Source organism: Gekko japonicus, unplaced genomic scaffold (genome assembly GCF_001447785.1).
Source record: "Gekko japonicus isolate JY-2015 unplaced genomic scaffold, Gekko_japonicus_V1.1 scaffold165, whole genome shotgun sequence".
NCBI lineage: Eukaryota > Metazoa > Chordata > Lepidosauria > Squamata > Gekkonidae > Gekko > Gekko japonicus.
This window is the reverse complement of record NW_015163097.1, coordinates 430,038-454,120: the sequence shown is the minus strand read 5'-3', so window position 1 is coordinate 454,120 and position 24,083 is coordinate 430,038. Positions and strand designations below refer to the sequence as shown.

The 24,083-nt window shown below is 43.8% G+C and overlaps 1 protein-coding gene across 5 annotated transcripts in view; it reads left to right on the top strand.

The window, feature by feature from the left end:
• PLCE1 (phospholipase C epsilon 1) overlaps window positions 1-23,111 on the top strand; it is a 208,954-nt gene extending 185,843 nt beyond the window's left edge. For 3 of the 5 annotated variants that reach the window (XM_015406644.1, XM_015406647.1, XM_015406643.1), the window contains 12 exons: window positions 1,512-1,629; window positions 3,367-3,498; window positions 5,284-5,577; window positions 7,666-7,829; window positions 9,036-9,297; window positions 11,004-11,122; window positions 12,378-12,506; window positions 14,387-14,596; window positions 17,815-17,976; window positions 18,312-18,530; window positions 19,068-19,266; window positions 22,074-23,111. In XM_015406644.1, the coding sequence (XP_015262130.1) occupies window positions 1,512-1,629; window positions 3,367-3,498; window positions 5,284-5,577; window positions 7,666-7,829; window positions 9,036-9,297; window positions 11,004-11,122; window positions 12,378-12,506; window positions 14,387-14,596; window positions 17,815-17,976; window positions 18,312-18,530; window positions 19,068-19,244 (1,986 nt within the window). In that variant the 3' untranslated portion in view covers window positions 19,245-19,266; window positions 22,074-23,111. The remainder of the gene's footprint in view (window positions 1-1,511; window positions 1,630-3,366; window positions 3,499-5,283; window positions 5,578-7,665; window positions 7,830-9,035; window positions 9,298-11,003; window positions 11,123-12,377; window positions 12,507-14,386; window positions 14,597-17,814; window positions 17,977-18,311; window positions 18,531-19,067; window positions 19,267-22,073) is intronic. The other 2 variants (XM_015406646.1, XM_015406645.1) reach the window with 2 other exon arrangements.
• The last annotated feature ends 972 nt before the right edge of the window (window positions 23,112-24,083 follow it).

The window sequence follows — 24,083 nt, the reverse complement described above, 5'->3', positions numbered from 1 at the left end:
CAGGGCCCTAATCTCGACTGGGAGCATGTTCCACCAGGCAGGGGCCAGGGCAGAGAAAGCCCTGGCCCTGGTCGAGGCAAGACGGACGTCCTTTGGGCCAGGGACAACCAGAAGATGGTTATCCATAGAGCATAATGCTCTTTGGGGCGTATATGGGAAGAGAATATAAGAACTAAAGTTTGTGCATGTGCTGATTTTACCTCAGAGTTATGGATATCGAGTTAGAAATTTTACCCCTGGTTTCACCTGACCTTTCCCCTGTATGTTGAATAAAATATTTTGTTACTTTGGAATATAAAAACTTCTCAAGTGCCATTTAAGTCATATATGTTAAAGGGGGCTCCCATTCCTTCCCTTAGGTTCCTGGGTTGAGCAAACAGCCAAAACTGTGACAGGGTGGGACAGCCAGAATTCTTCAGGAAAGATGAAAACAGACAACTAGGGGGGCTCACTCATAGAAGGGAAAGAAGAATGGAGAGGAAATCTTGCCTTTGAGGGAGGGAAGTGGACAGGGCTGTCATACATGCTTTCATATGATAAAACCCACATTTGCTGGATTTTCTGTTAGAATATTTGCAAAACACCTTAGTAGATTTGAACTCTATACCAAGAGCTCTTTAGCAAAAGCATATAAAATGTTTGACTAGTTGAACCTCTTTCAGAGGAAGATTAGGGTAGTTTTGTGAGATTTCTGGCAGAACAAGTCTGCTGTTTAACTCAGCATATTTACTATATGCTGAAAGGAGCTATCTCCCATAAATGTATTGCACTATGAAATTGACTGGGTTTGTATTGAATTGGTACATAGCAGTTAGATACAACTGGTTTATTTTAATATATTCTGAGAGAGCTTTTCTTTACTATTTGGGTCTGGCCTTTGGTCACTGCGTGAAAGCTCTGCCATATAACTCATGTTGTGCTAAGAAAAGGGAGGTAGGCCATTTGGGGAGGGGTGAGGAAATACATTGGAATCATTGACTTAAAACAGTTCTGTCCTGGGCAATAATGCTCCTGATCTCTTAGACTTCGTCTCTGGAAACTGTCAAGTTTAGGGTGGGGGTGACAATGGAGAAAAAAACCTAAGTACTAAAATTATTGTATTTGTGTGTGTAAATTCAAACCAATGTGTTATATTTGGCACAAAGTCTCCACTGATGGAAGGGTTTCCACTAGTGGAGCAGGATTTCTCCCCTCTGCCACAGCTCAAAAGCCCCCCCCCCCCATGGTACTTCTGGAGGACAAGGCACCAGCTGTGGGAAGGGGGAATTGGTGGAAATTACCCCATCTGTCATTCAAAATGGCCCAGTCATATGGCATACTTCGTATGGAAGGGGAGGAAGAGGAGCACAATGGGAAATGGAGTAGAGGAGAACAATATTAGCCACTTTGGGGGCCCTGTTGGGGGAAAATGTGGGGTATAAAATAAATAATCAACGTATGTTTGTATTAACTATGGTTAAAATCCAGTGAGGATATGCATTGCACTGAAATACTTCGAATTTATATTATAGGTTTACGACATGGAATTAGGTGAAGAATTTTATCTTTCTCAAGATAAGAAAGAAAGTAGACAAATCGCACCAGAACTGTCAGATCTTGTCATTTATTGTCAAGCTGTGAAATTTCCTGGTAAGTATATTGGTCGGATTGCTTATGTTTCTTGGTTGATTTGAAGGACTGTAAAAAAAAGAAACAGGAAGGAAGGAAGCGAAGCCCTGCTCTCCCTGGCATGGCAGCTGAGGCAAGGCTTTATTTTTTAGGCTTTTTCCATTAGAGATGCCACTGAGAATAAGGACAAGTTTCCAGTCTTAGGGATATGAAGCTGATTCCTTTCTCAAAAGCGACTTCCCATTTATTCTGTAGTCTCCCTTGCCAGAAACATTCTTTCCAATTTCTGATGTTTCCTTCCCAACTCTATCCCAGTGCTTCTGTGTGTGGGCACATGCAAGCAGACAACTAGTCCTTTCAGTAGAGGTTGGGCTGCAATCCAGCAGGGTAGCCAACGGAGTGAGGTTACATTGGGATAGGAGCACAAGTAGGAAATTGGAATGGAGTAAGAATAGACAATGTGTTAAGAACGAGCAGCTCAGCCATGGTATAAAATGGGTGTGTATTGCAGGAGGAAAATGGCCCATGGCAAAAATGAAGTGCTGGTTTTCAGGAGAGCTAATGAAAAAGATGGAGGGGGGTGTCTTCATTTTTTTTCAACTGTGATGTTTATCTTCTGGGCTGTAGTGAAACATTGCATAAGACTTGATGGGCTCCCACCACGGCAACGGGGATATCCTGGGTTAGGAAGGGGACAAGTAGGGGGAGAGCCATGCAGCTCCCTTGTCTCTCTTGCCCTGTGCTGGTTGGTTTGACTCATACCTTGTCTGCAGTATTTCCAGTTGGGCTTCCCCTTCCCCCTCCCCCAGCTATGCCTCCGCATTCTCCTTCACTTGACGTGGCTAGGCACACAATTTTTAAAAAATCACAAAAACTCAAACCAAAAGAACTAGGCCAGAATTTCAAACCACACACATCAGCATTTCAATTAACTCTACAGCCAACCTTCCCTTAAAGAAGCATCTTGCATGCCTGTAATTTCTCACTACTCTTTTGAAGAACGACATCAAATATAGTCGACGTTCATATTTCTTTGTCTTAGATGGCTTCTGTATGGAGGTTAATCCCCCATTTTGATCTCATTGCCACTCATTGCAAATATGTTCACAGCTGCAGTGGAGCCTCCACATGGCCCCATTTTCTCCCCTTGAGTATGTCATCCGCAGCACCCTGGTTCTGGCAGGCGTTTTGCTGAGCTTTTCTATTGGCACTTCGCATACCTCGGACAAGTAATTTTTCATCGGGCAAAAAGCCCACCAGTAATGGGAAAAGGCATGGTGTTAGATGTGGATGGTGAGGTATGGAAATCCACACCTTCCCCTCCACGCTTCTCCCAAACCCACTTTGGGTATACCCTCTTTTAGGAAACATCATACTAAAGAGGGTTTCAGAGAACATGGAGTGGAGCCCAGGGAAACCCAGAAAACAACTGGAGGCAATGCCATGCACAAGCCCCCAGAGGAACCTCTGTCGTTTGGGGGAGGAACACTGAGGAGAACCTCAGGGTGGAAGCTACCCTAATCTAGAGTTTCATGCAAGAGCTCTGTGTGCACATTGGAACACCTGTGCTTTCAAGAAGTGGCTGGTGTAATTGTTCTAGTCTATACTTCGTTTTGCCTGGATAAGAGGGTTGCTTTTTTTTTTTTTTTTTGCACAAGACAAAAAAAGGTATTAAATATTGAAGATTCAAAATAATGACAAAAGGTATACCCACTTGCTCACTTTTTCAGTTCATTTATTTAATATTTACGGAAATAGGCTTGTCAACTCTGAATCCATCTGGCTCTAGCAGAGGGAAGGAACGAAAGAGCAGGAAGTCCATTTTTGGCAACAATCCTGGGAGACTGAGCCCAGGGGAGCCGGCGATGCTTGCCAAAGCATCTGGAAAAGGTAAAGTCAGCATCTTCTTTTACTGGTCACATGGAATGACTCTATAATCCGACACATATACTAGACCTGCTAGTTAAAGATCAAGCACAGCTCTCTACATATGCTGTGTTCTGAGTTTTGAATAATTTTCCATTAGCTGTGCAGCCATTACAATGACTTCATTATAAATAAATGATCTACTGTAAAGTAATGAGCTGTTGGAACAGTGTTTGATTGCTAGAAATATAAATGTAATCATTTTAAAATTTACTAATTGGAAAGTTGCATTTCAAGCCAAGAAGTTTTATTTCTTATGAGATACATTTTATACATTTAAAGTCTTGTGCCTTAAAAAATAAAAAGGAAACCTGTGTCTTGGGAAGTAATATTTTGCATTCCGTTGGTGCCATTTTGTGCAGATGCCGGTGGAAATGTAAGTTGTGCAAATTTAGATACGGTTTGTGCTCTACCATTAAAAAAATGTTTTAGACTCTTATATCAAGGGAATAGTAAAGTGAAAGACTTGCTGTTTATGTATTAGAAATTTAGAAGGGTGTTTGTAGTGTAGTGTATAATTATTTTAATTGCTGTAATAAGAGCCAGGATTTATATGAAAGACCAGAGCAGATATAACACTGACTCAACCTTTTCACCATGGTAAAGCGGGTGACAGTGGGTCTTGCCTGGTCCCTCCTCTTCCTCCTCCTCTCCCGGATGATTTGCTCTTTGCTTTGTTCCCTTTCATTGTAAGTTAGACCCTTTTTGCACCATTGCTAACCAAGGTGTGCAAACTCTCTTCAAAGTCTGCTTAACAGCAGCATACTGGGCTGCATCTACACACTGTTGGATATTTTTGCTACTGGTAAGGTATAAGTAGTAATTCACAATGGGATTTTCCTGTGTGGACAGGCAGACATTGAAGCTGATTGCTACAGGGAAATTAAAGTGCAATATCCAATGATGTGTGGATGCAGCCCTGGTTAGCATTAACCATAATTAATCTGAGGTAGCTCCAGTTGGTTAAGGTTCACTGGTGGTGGTGGTTGGGAGGGATTTGCATCATAGAGGCGAGGGAGAGAGGGAGAATGCACATGCCCGAAACTCACTTCAGATGTCTCAGTCATGATTAAGAGATCTTCAGTGCAAGAGAAGTGCTGGGTGTTGCATTATAATAGACTTTATTTTCTCTTCCCTTACTGAATGGACATCTGTTGATCAACATAATGGTTCATAGTATGGAGGAGTGAAATCCATGCATTTGTTCTGAAGGACTCACACCTCAATAAAAGTCAGTTACATGCAAGGTAGTAGATGTAGCGAGAATGTCTTCGATTTATTTTAGGGTTTCCCGCTTCTGGAGAGGCAGGCCCATTTTAGCGCTAGTTTTCCTTTGAGGACAGAGGTAGCTGCTGCAATGAAGTCTTTTATGCTGCATAAATTATGTCCTAGGATTGCTGCCATGGTGATTGTGCATTTGTTTCCTCTTGATGTATCATGTTTAGGGTAGTGTTGCCAACCTCCAGGTGGTGGCTGGAGATCTCCTGGGATTACAACTGATCTTCAGGTGACAGAGACGAGTTCACCTGGAGAAAAGGGTTGCTTTGGAGAGTGGACTCCGTGGCATTACACCCCATTGAAGTCCCTCTCCTCCCCCCAAACCCCTCCCCTCCTCAGGCTCTACTGCCAAAATCTCCAGGTATTTCCTAACTTGGAGCTGGCAATACTACTTTAGGGTGAAGAGACAAAGATGCAGAGAGATTGCAAGGCTGTGTTGTCTATAACTTGAAAATATCCTTGGTTTTCTAGGTCCCTTTGATAGCATACGGCAGACCTGGGAAGAGCCTTGTGCACCTGCTTTCAGCCCCACGACTTCCCTCAGCTCTATCATAAGGACACCTAAATGTTACCATATCTCCTCTCTAAATGAAAATGCTGCCAAGCGCCTGTGCAGGCGATACTCTCAGAAACTGATCCAGCATACCACCTGCCAACTCCTGAGAACATATCCTGCAGCAACACGCATTGACTCCTCCAACCCTCACCCCCTTCTGTTCTGGCTGCATGGGATACAGTTAGTAGCACTGAACTACCAAACTGATGGTATGGACCCAGCAACTATTAGTGCTATGTGTTTTAGATACACACACACACACCCCGGTACACATTTCTGACATCAGAAAATAAGAGATTCGTTTTTGGTTTTGTCACGTGTGTGCCTCTCCTTAGTATATCTGGGGGTTCACAGATGGAACAAAATTAAATTTGACAGAAATCACACAGATATGCTCTTCCCTGTTTCACTCTCCACTCAGAATCAATAAGATCCAAGGCATCCCGCCACGTGCATCTGCACAAATGCGTGTAGCATGGTGCAATAGCCAACGGATAATTCTGTGTTTGGAAAGAGATGCGCAAAGAAACTTCTGCATGCAGTACCGAGCAGAATCACACCCTTCGAAACAAGTTGAGTACAATGGATTTAGAAGGGTATAACTCTGCTTGGGATTGGACTGCTAGAGTGGTCATCCTAGCCACGACCACTTCCATGTCATTCACTGACACAGGGGAGAGATTTATTTATTTATTTATTTATTTACTCCGTTTATACCCCACCCTCCCTGCCGAAGCAGGCTCATGGTGGCAGTGTTTGAACCAGTTGCATAGCAAACTCTTCTGCTAGTCTGGATTAGTTTCAGAGATTAGAAAATGTATTTGACCGGTGAAATGGTCATGTACTAGGATCAGATCCAGACTACGGCCCTTTCTGCACTCTTCTTTTAATCCATGTTCACCGCAGTGTCCTCCAAGCAATTCTTCACTATAATTGAATTCAACCTTCTTTTTATTCCGTCCCGTTCCCCCCCCCCCCCCCCCCCCCCAATACATTCCCTCCCTTCAGTGGTCAGCATTGTTTCAGCCTGCTGCTGCCCCAGGTTTTTTGGATTCTGTTTTGCCTTCCCTCATCTGAAACACTGAGAAAATCCGGAGTAGCAGGCAAATGCGGAAAGGACCCAAACTGACAAATTCCAACGGTTTCCCCCCTTCTCAGCCACCCCCCCTCCAGTGTCATTCCTCAGGGTTTCCCATCCCCCAGGAACAGTTTTTTTATAGAGATCAATGGGCTGTACTGGGAAGAGGGAGGCAGGAATGTTCCACTGCGCCATTAGAAAACTTAGTCTGTATCTAGCCCTAAGAACACAAGAAGGCTGCTGGATCAGACCAGTGGTCCATCTAATCCAGCATCCTGTCTCACACATGGGTCACCCAGTTGCTCTGGAGGACCAGCTACAGGGCATAGAGGCCGAGGACAGGACAGCAAAGAGGCTCATTTCCCCATGTAACCTCGAACCATGGTTTATCGCTGCATAAGTGATGTGTTGGGTTCCTGCACTCCCCTCCCCCTCTCGTCTTGTGTGCTGGGAGGCCTCTTAGTGTATTGAGCCCAACCACAACCTGCCATTACCTCTCCTTATGCAGCAGAACATATTGTGGAGCAATAACACACTACTGGGAAGTAGCATCCATCAGTGTTTTCAAACAAGCTCAGAGACCTGTTGATGCCTAACAAGACATACAGAGGCATGTGGAAACATAAGGAAAAAGTAGCCCTAGCAAATAGTTTTCTGCCTGTCCATAAAGGTAGCACACACAGCCAACCCTACAATGCTTTCAGGAGGTGGACTGGCTATGTTACTAGTGCAAATGTAGCCACAGTGAGACAGTGCGCTCCACAAAGCAGTTAACAATTACTGCTTGGTTTTAGTTCTGCTGAAATCAAAACTTAAGTTAGGTTGACTGCTTCTGTGCCTTATTCAGAAAGGAATTTTCCTAAAACAAGCATTTGTATGTAGCCTTTGTTATCTGCGCTTCTAATAAATATGACTACACATAATTGACTTAAATGTTGTCTTCTTGTAATCTTCTAAGGCAAAGTGGTTGGTTAAGTAAATTAAAATTTGTGGCCGTATCTTCATTAGAAGGAACTGAACTGGAAATTTGGTATTGCTTTGAAGCTTTTAGAGTTTGGTCAATTAGAGTTGCAATTTCACAGATGCCTCTGTCAATTAATGGAGCTCTACAAGACTGAAATTAAATAGCATATTTCAAAATCAAAACTGTACTGTGTTTTGAATGTGCCTTTCTGCAAGTCTAAACAATTCTTAATTTTGAAATTCTGTACTTCTGTAGATCTTTCTCTGCACCTGAATGCGGCTATGTTTGAAGCAAATGGTGGCTGTGGGTATGTTCTGAAACCACCTGTTTTATGGGATAAGAACTGCCCAATGTATCAGTACTTTTGTCCCTTAGAACGAGATCTGGACAATATGGAACCAGCTATTTACTCACTGACAGTAAGTATAATCTATTAAGAATCTTCTCTAGAACAAGTAACAGATTAATGCTCCTGTGTGGTATGTCTTTATATTCCTGTTGTTAATAAGTTTAGTATAATTAAATATGGGATTAGGGAGGAGGAGGAAGAAGGTAATGCTCAAATGTTAAACTTCTTCCTTGATGCAACAGGAGTGGTTCATGTACACAGATTGTTTTAATGCACACATATTTTGGATTTGATGTTGGGATGGCACGTAGACCACCAAGCAAGTGATTGCAGTCCTGGGGACAAGGGAGCAAGCGAGGGCTCAGAGGGGAATAACGAAGCCAACCACATAACTGGAGAGAACACAGGCCACAGTCACAGGAGCATTGGCACAGCACAGGGCATGGATCCAGCATCGGGTGACCTGTCTGTAGACCAATGGCATCAACTATCCATCCAGCCTGCCTGCTGGGGGAGCCTACATGAGATGACAAGTCCCGAGGTCCCACGTGGGTGCAAGCCACTATGCGACAACCTTGCTGATCAGCCACACCCCCAAGACCCTTTATGAGGACCCCCAGGCCAGAGTAGGCTCAGCCGTTTCCCAAAATTGTATCTGGCCCGATGTCCAAACTGCCTATGAAAAGCTGTGATGAGGGCATGCAGAAACAAAATAAATTACAACACAACTGCAAAGCTCTGAGACCGAGGGAGGGAGGGTGGGGAAGCTGGAGCTAACAGACAACGGGGCTCTGATGGCAGCCAGTACGGGGGGGGGGGGTCACAGAGTGAAAACTCTGGTCTCCAGGTCTGCCTAGAGGCCCCGCCCCCTGGCAGCCAGCACAATTGGCTAGCCTGTGCTCCAGCTGAGGCCAGTCCCTGTGGCTCACCACCACAGAGCAGAGAGAAGGAAGGAGGATCCTTCTCCTTTGCCCATTTCTGGCCCTGCGGCCACCAAAACAGCCCCAGGTGATTACAGGAGTTGTTGCTTTGTAGTTCCAGAAGTGGTTTGCCATTTAGATGATCACTCAGGGCGGTGCCTACTCAGAGCAGAACAGGCAAGAAATAAATTTTCGAGTGCTGTTATGGTTCCTTTGACATAAACATATATTAGTACCTGTTGGTATGACACTTTTGAGACCAGCTTTTAATTTAGTTCTGTACGCATGGTAAGTCCTTGTCACTTTGAGAAAGAGGGGTTATAAAACTCACATTGTGCGCTTATGCGGTGTTTCAGATTGTGTCTGGACAGAATGTTTGTCCTGGTAACAGCACAGGAAGCCCGTGTATTGAAGTGGATGTGCTTGGAATGCCTCTGGATAGCTGCCATTTCCGTACGAAGCCCATTCATCGCAATACTCTGAACCCCATGTGGAGTGAACAGTTTCTTTTCAGGATTCATTTTGAGGATCTAGTCTTCCTTCGTTTTGCAGTTGTTGAAAACAGTAGCTCAGCTGTGATGGCGCAAAGAATCATTCCACTGAAGGCGCTAAAAAGAGGTAAAATGCAGTTTGTATGTTGAGAATAAATACTTTGCTGCTGCTGAGTATGAAACCGAATTATGTTTTGGGGAAAGCAGCTGCCACAGTGATATGTTTTCTCCTATGTGTCTTCTCTGTAACGTTTGCCAAAAAATGGAAGATGGAGCATCTTCAGGTTTCCTAGGCCTTACTGGAGTTCTCTGGCCGCTGCTTCCAGGAGGCAGGGAGAGTGAGCAGAATGACATCACAGTGGTTGCCCCCCCCCCCCGGGGTTACTGGGGTGCCAAAGGGTTTAGGATTAGTAGCAGCCATTAAAGCCCTTTAGCCCCTCTGGTAGTTTTATATATTGCACTCTCCGTTAAAAATGTGTTAAAATTGCTAGTTAAGTATGGAGGAGAGAAAGACAGTAGCAGATACTGAAGTCTTAAGTAGCTACAAGCATTGTGTGCTCACTAAAACTATAATGTCTGACATGCATTTGGAAGTGTTTGCTGGAAAACAAAAACACGTTCATGTTTCTGAAAGGTGTGTTTCTGTGGTTTTCATAATGTAACAACGAAGTTCAAGTGGTTTAAACATGAGGGTTTTAGCAGGTTCACAGTACCAGTTTTGTGTTGGTACAAAGGGTTTTGTGTTGGTGCAGACTCCAGGGCAAAGGAATAGTTTCCTGAGAGTTTCCTTTTTTATTGCCTGACACCTGTTACTTTATGTGTATACTTTAGTACATGATGAACTTTAGCAAGTGCATGTTGCTAGCAGGCAGTTAATTCCAAAATATCCCAGCAGCTGCTGTTAGTTGTCTCTCTCTCTAGACCTTTGCACAAAAGGAAGCTCCCCAGCATAGCTGGATGTTTACTGCATGCATACAAATCAGTGTACAAGCTCTCATTTGCTCACAAAGGGCTTCTTTGGTATCTTATATCACAAAAGACATAAAATATTTTAACATCTTAAAATGGCAAATCCTAGGCATTAGGTTGTCAAGGCACCTCGAAATTTCATTGTGGTAAAAATCAGTGTCAGTAATGTGTTTTTTGGGGGGATGATTCTCAGTAGAAGTACATAGTTATTGCATTGGTGAAAAATGAAGGAAGGGGTTCCCCTTTGACCACCCAGAAGGCTGTGTTTGGGATCTGCATGGATAAAAGCCATGTGGAACAGAGGCTGTAATGAGAGAAATTGGCAAAGACACTTGGAGGGGGAGGGGGAGGTTTGTGCACACGTGGGCCAGTCCCCACGTGTGCACAAAAATGCTAAAAGTAGAAAAAAAATTCGGGGGCAAGGGGGGCAAGCGGGGGGGATGGAGGAGACGGAGCTCTTCTCCCCCCCCCGCGAGTATCGCGGGTCCCCGTCTTGTCTTCTATATTTGCTTTCTATACTGACTCCAATACTAAATGGAGTTTTTTTTAAAGCAATAATGGAATTACGATAAAACGAGGGAGAAATCAGGCTAGAGCTAGAGGTTAGCTTGTTATGGTGGAATTGACAACCAGGGTTACTTACAAAACTTTCATCATAGCTTTAATAAAACTACAAGCAACTGTGAAGAGATTAGGATTAGGTTTTGTGGTAGAAATAACTTGAAAATGCAGTCATTAAAAAACCCTACACTTAAAACAAAATTTGTCAAGACATGTTTAAGACACAGTAAATGATCACTGTTGTATTTTGCTATGCAAAGCATGTACCCTGTGATTTCACTGGCCTGCTCTCCCACCTTTAAGGGTGCAGGCATCTTCAGCTGCGAAGCCTGCATAATGAAGTATTAGAAATCTCAAGTTTGTTTATTAACAGTCGGAGAATGGAAGAAAATTCCACTGGAAATGTTCTACCTGCTTCTTTGGTAACTTAATTCAAGTCAAATCACTGTTTTTATGGGTTCAATTGTGCATTCAGAAGATGCTCGTGGGGGTGGATCTTCCCTGTTTCCACAGCAGCTCTCAGCAGGCCCCCCCCCATTGTCAAGGGTCATGAAACACCCCCAATAGATAAAAAAAATCCACAGACAGAGGGCTGCAGCATGCAGGAGGAGTTGGCCAAAGTGGCCAACAAGGCTTGGGGGAGGAAGCTCAGCAGAACAAGATCTCTCCTGGTGACAAGGCAAGATGGGGGCAGCCTTGCCAGACCCCCCTCTCTGTTGGGACTCCAGCATTGCCCTTTCCAGGATCTCAGAGAGCTGCTGTGGGTAAGGGGTAGGGCAGGGGAAGCTCTGGCACTGCCCCCCCCCCGGTTCATCCTTGCCTACTGTCCATGAGCTAACATGATAATGAGAACGTGAGATTCTGAAATATACCTGCTCAGTTTCTTCTGAACGTTTGACTGTAGAAGTCATTTAAGCCTTCTATTCTGAATTAGCATAGATGTATCTATCTATTGCATTTTTACCCATCCTTCCTCCAATAAGTTCAAAGTGGAGTACATCATTTTCTCCTCTCCCCCTTTATCCTTGCAGGACCCCTGGGGAGGCAGGTTAGGCTGAGGTGAAATAACTAGCTTCAAATCACCCAGGAGCTTTCATGGCTGATTGAGATTTAGAAACTGGATGTGCCCCACCCTGTTCTGGCAGCCTAACAACCATAAGGTAAAGTCAGTAACACTGGCTTTCATACCTTCTGTTCTTTCTTCATTCTCCTTTTTATTATCGCCAGTGTTATTGACTTTACCTTATTTGCTGAAATACAGTTAAAGATGCTGCTGAATGAATAGTTCAGCCTTCTTTTCATCTCCCCCTCCACGGTACAGGGTCCAGCACCTGAAGACTTTCCTGACTTATTTGGCATCTGCTCAGTGAACCTAGATTATCACTTCAGGAGCCATCCAGAATTAAAATTAGTTGAAGGCAATCTATTACTCTACACCACAGGCGATTCCAGCAGCTAATTTCTTCCTGTGATAACCATTTCTTAGTCATATCCTGTTTGGAATTGTACATAGGTTTGTTTACCGTTTCATTACACTTCCTCCCCACACGCACCAGCTGAGCCACATCTCCCTGTGCTCCGTTTTGCTCCTCAAGATGTACTTATTAAATATGCATATATTTGTTAAATAATAAAAGTGCTGAATAAATAATACAGGTACGTGTTTGTTTCGAGCAGCGGTTCGGCACAGCCGAGAAGAGAGCATCTGTGGTATCGAAAGCCACGATACATGGAGTTCCAGGCCCAGAACCTTTCACGGTTTTTACTGTAAGGGAAGGGATGTCAGCAGCACGGCTTCTGCATCAAGTAAGTGTCCGCTTTTAGCCTCCATAGATTTTTTTTGTTTTATTTTACTTCATTTATCCCCAGTGGAGGCCAAAGGTGGCTTATATCATTCTGTCCCCCATTTTATCCTCACAACCCTGTGAGTTAGATTGGGCCAGGAGCGTGTGACTGGCCCAAGCTTACCAGGCGAGCGTCCATGGCAGAATGGGGATTTGAACCTGAGTGTCTCAGATCCTAGTCTGACACTCTAATACCGTAGATCTCACCCTGACCTGGATAGCCCAGGCTAGCCTGAGCCCATCAGATCTTGGAAGCTAAGCAGGGTCGGCCTTGGCTAGTATATGGAAGGGCGACCTCTAAGGAATACCAGGGGTGCGACACAGAGGCAGGCAATGGCAAACCACTTCTGAAACATCTCTTGCCTTAAAAACAAGTCTAGCTTGTCACCTAGTGGTGCATAATGCTAAAAGAGCTAGAACTTCTGGCTGCCAGACAATCTTAGGATCTCCTGGCTATTCTACACACAATGCCATGTGATGATGATAATAACAATAACTGTAGATCTCAAATGTACAGTAGCCATCTGTCTACCATGCTGTGCCTTCCTTAATGTTTATCCTTAATATTTCATTAGGCAGCCTCATGCTTTATTGTACATTTAAGTTACAGGTTATAACATTAATGGCAATACATTAGGTAAGAAAAGGCTCATCAAATCCAGTGTTTCCTCCAGGAATACTAATTACCATTCTGACTATTGGCCATTTTTGCCATACTGCCTCTGTGAGAGAAAACTGTGTTGTTCTTCCGCGAGGCTTCCTCGCTAATGTTAACACAGCTGTCTTTATTCAGTACATTAAATCCATTTTTCATTCTGAGCAAGACAATAAATGATTTCTTAAAATCCTTCCACACCGTTTCTGTAAAGCAGAGCCATGGTAGGGGAAGCAGAGGTGGACGAGGGGAACAGAACAGCCCTGGAAAAGGTCCCGCTCCCTCCCCTATCATAGCCTTTGATGGAAGACTTTCTGGTGACAGGCCTGGTGGCAGTCCCCAAAGGCTCACTGCCCACACAGCTTGGCTGGGCTTGGCAGTGGCAGCAGCAGTGCAGCTTGGCTGAGCCCGGCAGCGGCAGCAGCATCCACCATGCAGTTCTGCCAGACTTTCCTCAGGGGAAGGCTGACAGGGAGAGGGAAAGGTGAAATAAGAGGGGCAGATAAAAGTGGGTTGACTGGCGAATGGAATGGAGGAAAAGAAGCAGGAAAAAAAGAAAAGGCTATAGGGAATGCCAGGGAAGGGAAAGTGGAACATCGTGGAGGAGGGGGACATAGGGGGAAATGAGATCCCCTTCCCCCCGCAAGTCTGTGCGGATCCTCCACTTGTTAGAATTATAATGTCTATTGTGGATGGGGGGGGTCTGCTTTCTGAATGGTGGACAGGCTGGTTGCTCTTGTCAGCAAAGGAGAGCTTTTGTGCACAGTTTCTTCTGCTCAAACATCACTGAAATGCAAAATAAAAGTTAAAAGGGCTAAGTTCATGAGTGGAAAAACTTCATACTGGTTATCTCAACAGAGGCTGTTATTCCAGCAGTGGGAAAATGCTCTTCTGTCCTGGGGTTATGAATAAATGGTTTGGCAAATCAAACTGGACAGAAATAAGATTTAACAGCATTTGTCTACTCGGAAATAGTAAACCACTCAGATTGCCTCTCCCCCCCCCCCCCGATCTATGTAACCCGAGGAAAGGCACTCTGAATTGCTAGCAATATAGCAAAAAGGCAAAAAGAATGTTTTACTACATGCAAGATTAAATCAATAAAGGGCTTTTGTTATCGGCACAATCAGCTTACTGAACATGCAAGGGTCTGCTGCTCTAATTATGAACATGATTCTCTCCCTTAGATTTTGGCTACCACGAAGGGTATTGGAAACTATCCCACAGACTATTTTTTGATGGAGGAGAAATGCTTCATATCTAAAGAAAGAAATGAGTACAGGAAGCCACCATTCCAGAGAGTTCTCAGTCCGGAGGAGGACCTCATCCAGCTCTTGAACAGCTGGTTTCCAGAGGAAGGCTATGTCGGAAGAATTATCTTTAAAACTCGTGAGGAAGTGAGTCTATTTTGCTTGCTGATATTATCATGAGTGTGACAAAAAGAGCATGTTCCTTGTTTGGGTTACTGGAATTTGTTCTTGCGGATGCAGAGGACCGAAAAGGAGCAACACAGAACCAGCTGAGCTGCTGCTCACGATTAATGGGCTGGAGGGTGGTGCACCACGGAAAAGACAGCACGATTTATCACTGAAATTGAATTCATCAGTTTATCCTCAGGGCAGTTTTATTTTTACATTTTAAAGTGCTTTGCTTCCAAAAATGTTCATTATGGTCCATTCCTCACTCCTTCCTGGGTATTCTCATAGTTAGAAATGTAGCCTGTTTTTCATACACAGTGGTCACAATCCAGCACAGATATAAAGAAGTTTAAGCATGCCCCAATCATGTGTTGTGTTGTGGCTGCTATGTTATTCTGTCTTTGTTGGCATATCTAGATTTGTTTGGTTTTTTCCCTACACCTTTTCCTTCCATATTTTAACATTTCTGATACACTTCTTGTTACAAGAAGTGACTTTGTAACCCGCCCTGGGCCCATCTGTGGGGAGGGCAGGATAAAAATCAAATCAATCAATCAATAATGATGAATTCTTGTTAGGTAATTATCATACCTAGAAAGTGCACATTGGGACCCAGACAAAATTTCCCACTAACAGAAGAGGTGGGGCATTTCCACCACCAGTCCCCCTTTCCCGCCACAGTCTCCTGTTTTGCCCCTGACCGCTGCTCTGAGGATCTCCTGTCACCTGGGATCCGCATTTTACAAGCAGCAGGAAGGGGGGCAGCACGAACATTCACTTCTACTCGGCGGAGGTGGCTTGCATGAGCAGAAAATTCAGTTGGGGTTGTTTTTAAGAGGGGCATGGTCCACCCATAATTAAGCACTCTTAGGGATTGCAGGTAACAACAAAAAACATGGTAGGTCACTCATCGCTCCAGGTGTGTGTAGCTCAGTAATGAAATATTTCCGCATTCACAGCAAACAGTATGTTAGTGTCACTTCCAATCCACAAACTATAGTTTGTTCTGTTCTCCCCAAACCATGATTTCAAACCTAGAATTAAACCATTTAGAATTCTGCTTTGGAGGGAGAGAAACAAAACCAAATAATAGTTTGTGATTCAGACACACAGTAACAAATACTGGCTTGAATTCCACCGTTGTATTTTTCAGTGTATGCATAAGACATTTTAAATATATGTTATGCTGTGAACGTGATAAATATAGATTTGCATACACTTGCAAGAAATTGCAAGTAGATAAATAGGTACCACTTCAGTGGGAAGGTAACAGCGTTCCGTGCACCTTGGTGTTTAGTCATGCCGGCCACATGACCACGGAAACATCTTCGGACAGCGCCGGCTCTTCGGCTTTGAAACGGAGATGAGCACCACAACCCTAGAGTTGGATTCGACTGGCTTTTGAGCAAGGGAACCTTTACCTTACACTTGCATTATAAGGTAATATAATCAGGAAGTCAGTATCGGCTGAGGGTGCACTTGCTGGCAAACTTGAGTTTGTAATGCAATGTGTGAAGAGGCCGCACTCTGTCCTATTGACTGAAGTGGAATGCTGTTGAAATCAGTGGAATTTATAGTGACCAAACGTAGCCTGGATAGTACCTTAAATTGTTTATTCACCATCCAGACAATTGAGGATTATTCAGTGAATTTGTCTTTATAGTACATTTTTATCCCATAGTTCTATGCATTTTTCAGCACAAGAAATATGAAAAGGGTATTGATTTGTATGGGAAGCCTTGACAGGTTGGATACAACTCAGGGGCAGTGTTCCCTCTAAGCTGAGTTAGTGTGAGCCAGCTCACAGTTTTTTAGCCTCTGGCTCACACATTTTTGTCTTCGCTCAGGAAGGATGGCTCCAGAGCAAACTAACTCAATGCAGTAGCCAAATTGCTTGCTCACAATTTTAATGCCAGCAGCTCACAAAGTAGAATTTTTGCTCACAAGACTCCATGGCTTAGAGGGAACTTTGCTCAGGGGTTTATACTGTTTACCCTAATCCAGTGGATGGCATGAAAAAATAGAGCCCTTTTCCATTTAGGAAAACAAGAGTGGAGAGGGAATGAGATCCTGCCATAGGCTGTGTGCATGTTTCTGTCTGTACAAAGTTCAGTAGTAAGCTGACAGAAGGAAATTGCCCAGGTCACCAATGACTCCTATGTGTTATTGAGGCAGGTAAGGCAAACCACAAAACTATGTTGTTGGCACCTAAACTTGGCAACAGTGTATAGTGAACATAGCCAAGATGTGAGACTTCCTTGTATTTTGGAGAAGATGGGGCTGGCTGATTTTTATTCCTGAGAAACAAAAAGGTTCAATAACTTAGATACCATTTCTGATGGAAGTGAAGTGTAGGGCCTTGGGGTTTTTTTGCAGGCAGTTGTGGTCATATAAATGCTTTAAATAAAGCTCATTCCCTCCTTCCCCCTAAAGTTGGCCTTTAAGACAACTTGCAATTTAAGCAATACATCAAAACAAACTTAAAAACAATACAGCCTAAAACCATAAAAAACTAAATAAGTAGTGTTTACAAATAGTACAATTGTTCATACTATTTGCCATCAGTTTTTGACTACTGCTAGGAAGTTAACAGTATTGACAGGCCCCAGGTAAATATGCTTGGAGAGAGTTCCTCAACTGAAATGTTACCACAGCAAAACCACACACCGGGATTTTGAAAGCAGGGCCTCAGATACTTCAGGGGGCAGGCCAGTTAATAAGAGCAGTCCTTTAGTCACTCCAGCCTGTTAGTGAATTTTTCCTGTAAAAAATTTCCTGCAAGGCCAGGAAATGTGCCACTGATAACTTGTTTGTGGAACCTTTCTGTTCATGTGCTGAATGTGTGCTGGGCAGCTAAGCAGCCATGAAATCATTTGATCATGGCCTGAACTGCAGTGAAGATCACACTGGGCTGCATGCATCAGTCCGTCCCTCTTGCCAAAAGAACGGGCTCTTCTTTCTGCTATTTGGACAGCAAGGAAGACTCTGTGACTTAGAAATTTCCTAAATTCATAAAAGTTTGTATTATACGTGCAAGTGAAAGCACTGACTGGCCACTGGCTCTTCCTGTTCCCCCCCACACACCACATTAAGCGCAGAAACAATGCATTGACAGCTTCTGCATCCCAGCAAGTGACACTGGCCTCCTTTTCAGAACCAACCAAGTCTACTTTTCATGTTTTGATGTTTTTCTATAGAGCTTGAATAGGAGAAATCTCTTTCAGGAGGAGAAAGACGAAGCGATCACTAGCTCTGAGGATGACAGCTTCTTTGTCCAAGTTCACGACGTTTCCCCCGAACAGCCTCGGACAGTCATAAAAGCTCCTCGATTCAGCACAGCCCAGGATGTCATCCAGCAGGTAGGTCGTCTTCCTTCAGCTTTTCCTTTCATTACCATCCCTAAAGCACTGCACTGGTCTCTCGTGGGGCTGAAAGACATATAAGATATACCACATGGAGGGACTGTTTGGCATGTCCTTCACTTACCATGGTGGGTTCTGAGCAAATGCCAGTTCTGAGCACAACAGCCAATAAGACTGGGTTGTAGATGAATAACGGCCTTTGGGAGTAAATTATTTATCAGTAAGTTAGGCAGAATTTTAATTCAACAAATGAACAGTTCCTAATTATGTTAGCTTGCCCTACAGATCGACAGAAGGTAACCAGCTTTTGCTCCCGTTTCCTTTATGTTTAGACCTTATGTAAAGCCAAATACTCCTACAGCATTCTGAACAACCCCAACCCCAGTGACTATGTGCTCTTGGAGGAAGTGACAAAAGAGTCCGCCAATAAGAAGACATCGACCCCCAAAACTGCTCAGAGGATTCTCTCCGACCAGGAGTGTGTGTTTCAGGCTCAAAGAAAGTGGAAAGGAGCTGGGAAATTTATCCTTAAACTTAAAGAACAGGTAAAAGTAAGTTTTAATACTGAAGGTTTTTGTTTTTCAAGGTTTACGGTTTGTTTACACTCGCCATGTAGGAAACAAAAAATAATCTTCAACCAAAAAAAAGGCTTATATTCATTTTGTAAAAGCACCACCCCATTCCGTTTAATGGGTCTGTATTCTAAGTAACGTCCTACTCATTTAGAGCCGCCCTGAGCCTGCTTCGGTGGGGAGGGCGGGATAGAAATCAAATAACTAAATAAATAATTAATTAAAGGAAATCTTACCTTGCTTTTTAAAAATGATTTTCTTGAGGACATCGTTAAATATGAACCTTACCTTTTGAAGGTTCGCCTGCAGGAAAACTTGGGAGAACAGCAGGGGAATGGAGTTACCACAGGATATTTCCCCCACTATGAATCATCTAGCAGGTGTTTTTTTTACAGTGTGAAACTGTTTGAAAGTTTATTTGATGAAGCTTTGCTATTGTCACCACACGACCTAAACAAAACAGTGAAGTGACAATATTCTTGCCGTTCGATCATTTCTTTTGTCTGACTTCTGCAGACCAGTCGTGAAGATAAAAGAAAAGGCCTCTCGTTTGCTAATGAATTTAAGAAACTGACCAAATCAAAGCAGTACAGGGGCTTTATCACCCCACCTCTGCAAACTTCTCCAGAAGGTCCCCAAGGTAAAGATGAAAAGACGGCTTGCAGTTTGACTTTCAGTGACATCATGGAATAACCCTTCAGTGTTTTGTATTCAGGTATGATCTGTTGACCGTGCTCTAAATAAAATGCAGCTCATACTTTGCAAGGGCATGATACACAGTTGGTGTAGGTGTACCTTACATGGACAAACATGCTGAGTTCTAGTGGTGTGACTATCAGGTCCTGGCCAGTAAGAGATTTTTGAAAAATTAGACTGAAAAACCTTTCCAAAACAATAGTCTGTCCCAAAATAATAAATGAGCCTTAGCTAAGAAGTAGTGTACTGAAATGTCTTTTCACGTACATTTGCAGCCAGTTGCCCTTTAATTTTTAGGGATCCATGTATTATGAAACAGGGAAGAGAGCAACAGGTAGAATATTCTTTCCATTGAGCTAAATTTATGATTGCATTCACAGGGCAACTTCTCATGCATCCGTTAAGCCCTGTTCTACTTAACAAGAGCTTTTACAGATAATTAGATTCCGGAGCAACATAGTTGCCACAAAGTAGTTTCATGAGACCCAGAAGCCTTTCCTTAATTGCTTGTTTTTCACCCAGTAGTGGGCGGCTGTGCATCACAGGAACCTGTTGGTTTGTGCCCAGGATGTCATGGATGACAAATGCCCTCTTGCCCTGACTGCTATATCATTTTGTGACACCCCCCCCCAGTGGACCCCCATTTGCAATGAGATGGTTTCTGAAAATGAAATCATTAAGGGCCTATCGTCAGTTTCACTTCCTGGAGTCATTAGGTAGACTTGAGGAGCGGGAGTGATCACCAACTGACCAGGGGCTGCTCCATCGGTTTATATTGAGTCACCCGCTTCAGTTTTCTTCATGGAGACTTTAAAAGAGGTCAGGCAGCAAAGAAACAATCGCAAAGCTACTTTAACTGAGTGTAGCAGAGTCCAAGTTGGCACAGATGCAAGAGATTTTATCTACAAAGTGCTGAGCAGAACGGTCACAGTGGGCAACCAAGCAGTCCACCTCTCCCTGCCGGCCAGATCCCAACAGGCCTCTTACCACCCAGAACAACTCCGCCCAGACTACACCGCGCAGACACAGTGGTGACAGAAAAGTGTCGCTTCTTTGTACCATCAGAGCCACAGAGTATGCTTCAAAATGAGCTCACAGTAAACAAAGGGGGTGGGGGGGCAACCTGGGCTCTAACATGAGAGGGCATATCTGGGAGCGATCCTGTTAACTGCCCAGATCATTTCCTCATCCCAGAAGTTAACCAGGTCATCAACAGAATCACCAGCCATGTGAACAAGCAAACAGCAAAGAGAGTCAGGAGGCTACAGTGTGGGAAAAGTGAATGATGGAAGGGGGGGGGAGTGGAGTAATTCTTCCCCCTCCTTCCTTTTTAGCACCTCCAACGGGCAGCAGCTCTCCAGGGGCTTGGGAAAAGAGAGATCGCTCCCCCTGCCCTACTCCTCAACTGTCTGATGCCTGAGCAGACATTTTTATAAATAAGATACATGCCAACCAGTATTAGTTCACACAGGTTGCATAGCCCCAGGAATCAACTTCTCTGGTGTTGGAAAGAACTGGTGGGGGAAGGGCAGAGCAGGAAAGACCCACAAATCCCAGTGCCTACAGATCAACATATCCCTTTGCCACAAACATTCGTCTCAGATAGTTCAGAGACACACTTCCAGTTTTATATAGAATAAGTGTGGGCCCACAGAACTTGCAGTGGTGAATTCCTCCCCCCACTTTCTTACTGGGCCCAGCACGACTCCCAGGCTGCGCTGCTAAAGCCAGGTGGCCCTCCACGACTGTTGGCCTCTTTGCTGGTGAGCCAACCTCCCCCAAAGACCACCAAGCTACTGCCGCTGCAAATGCCAGCTTCCTCTGCCTTCCTCCCCAAGATTGCCGATCTACCACTGCCACGGCTGCTGACCTCCTTGCTGGCGAACCTCCCCCCCCCCTTACCAAGCTATCGCTGCTGCAGCTTCTGGCCTTCCCCCGCAAAGATCACCGAGTGACTGCCACCATGGCTGCCGGCCTCCTGTCCAGCAAGCCCGCCCTTCTAGCCCAAGATCGCTGCACTACTGCTGCCAACTGAAGCCAAACAGCCCTCCGAGGCTGCCAGGCCCACTGTGGCCGATAGCTTCCTAGCTGACAGCCCGTCTCCCCCTTCACATTGCTGCAGTGCTCACTGCCTCGTAGCCCCTCAACTTCCTTCACCTCCATGGAAGGCAGTGTCAACTAGCTGCCATTTTCATGTGCACCTGTCCTTTCCTGACTGGCGCTACGGCGCATGCTTGCTTGCTTGGCTAGCTTGCGTAAACAGCGATAGGGAGGGTCTCCTGAGACCGTGCGAACTAGTGCTGCCAGACCAGGTTATCTGAATAACCTTGAGGAGGGAGGGCTTGTGTTCCACCGTTGGTGTGAATATTTCTGCTCTCATGAGGCACGGAGACTCTCCCGTTCATTATGTAACCTCCCGCCGGGAGAATTCCCCCGCACGCGCTTGGATTTCATTTGCTTAGCCATTTGCAGCATCATGCTATATGAAGGGATGCATCCACCCCATTGTCATTCCTAACAATATCCCTGTAGACCATGGCAACAGACCTGTAATCTAATAAAGCATAACATTTCCCTGGAATTGTGTGTGGAGATTTACTTGCTGTTGATCCTGACAGGCAGATGCGTTGACTGCACAGGCAAAACTTTTGTTTGGGGGGGGGGGATTCAACACCCCCCCACACACACCTGATTTAGCTTTTTTAGTATTTCAGCAGCATTTGAGAGATTGTATTTTTTCTCAACTACCCCAAAACAGATTTAAAAACACTTCGAAGAACTCGGCATTGCTTAAATCAGACCTAAACCTTACATTGTTTCTTTTAGAATCTAGGGAACTGACAACTGCAGAGTCGAAGGCAAAATGAAGCTGAGAAAAGCAACGAATATGACCGATCCCATCCCCTTCTGTTGGAGCAGTCGCTCTTAAGGATTTGCGGACTGGAACATGTGCCAGAAATGCCTAAACAAAAGACACAGATATGTGGAGAAAATCCCTGCTTTGGAACCGATTGGCTCAGCAGCGGCTAGGCCTCCTCTGCAGTGTGATCTAGATGCTGCTCTTAGTGGGCAACAACCAGTCTGTGGATGGTTCTGAGGCTTTCGAAGGATGCCCTGGTGGCACACAGAGAGAAGACTCCTTCCTTCTTCACACCCAAACTAGGAGGCTGAAGCAGGCACCTTGAGCTGCCTGTCTCAATTGAGAGTTTGCAGTGTAAGGCTACAGTGTAAGCAGAATAAAATATTTTAATTAAGCATCTTAAGGGAAAATGAAGGCTGAGGATGTACGATGGTGTGTTATATAAAAGTAATGCACTATTAATTTTTTTTTTTAAACCCTCTGTATACACACTTTTAGGTGATTACAGGCAGATTTAGGTAAATTGTAACTCACAGATTTCGGTACAGTAAATATACACAACTATTTATGGTTTGTCTACTTAATGTCAATGTACAGCCAGGATACATACTTTGGTAATGATGCTTTGTTTAGGAGCAACATTTCTTTAACGCAGCATATCTTGGTTTTCCTGTTTATTATTTATTTTAAAAGTCCAAGGTATGTGCCACTGTATAATGTATTTATCATACCTTGCTTTATAGAACTCTACATAGCTTTGCAGAAAATTCTACATGTCTCTTGGTTTAGAGGAGAAATGCTTCATTTAGTGAAAAGTACTTTCAGGAAAGAAAAATCTTTTCCTCCCAAAAAAACATTTACAATATTGGTCAGCAGAGATATTAAACCTAACCACTTCATGTTTTACTTCTGAATTCTTAATAGAAATGCCAGTGTAGTACTGAAGTTTAAAATATCTATTTTCAAATCTGTTTGGTACTTCCGTAGCTGGCAGCATTATTTAAAGAGCCTGTAATCTTTAACATAGGAGAACTATATTATTCTGTTGTGTTTTCAGTATATATCTTGTCATTTCTGTTTACATAGAATTACTTGTAAAGGATGTGTATATGTTTGCAAAATCATGAGCTTTGACATTTTTATAAGTCTGTTAGTGCTGGCTGTAACTTTTCTTCTTTTGTTAATGTACTAAGTGCTATTAAAAGCTATTTAATATTACCTGCACAAAACAACAAACAATTCAGGTTGCTTTACTTTCGATAATTATGGCACAAATTAAACTGTTCAACTACCAGCTATAGCACTACACCTGCTGTCCACTGGGGTCATAATGTATGAATAAATCACAAATAGAGCCTGTCAGTTCAAAGCAAGTAAAATGCTGAAAAAACAGATTGGACCTGAATGGAATGTAAAACCTTAATCTGATTGGACAGTCTACAAAGCTTAATGTTTACTGCCTGCAAAATGTACTGTTCACCTCCCAACACAAGAGGAACAGAATAGACTCTGATGAGGCAAAGAAATCAAGTTTATACTAATCTGAGGAAAGATTATCAGTATTTAAACCTAGAAAAGAATGTTGTTTGTTTACATTTAGTCTTTATATTAGAGGAATCGTGTCACCAGAATAGAGTGCCAGACCACAAGAAAGGTGTCCCATGTGCAGACAGCATCCCCTTGAGCAGTAGATTGCAATCGTGAGCCTTAAAAACAAAGTTCTCCTGGATCCTTCCAGCTAAGACAAGACAAATCTGAGGTCTTTTTAAAACCCAAGTGACTAGCTAAAACTGTGGGGGTATGAAGATACTTATCTTCTGAGAGTACACAAAGAAGTTTTTGCATGTGCGTTTTTGATAAAACTCGTGCCACAGAGCACAGTCCAGCTTCTGTGAAATGCTTTTATATAGTACCAGAATTTGGGGAAGCACTTAAGTTGGGGGGGGGGCCTCTATTACAGGAACATTGTGCTTAAC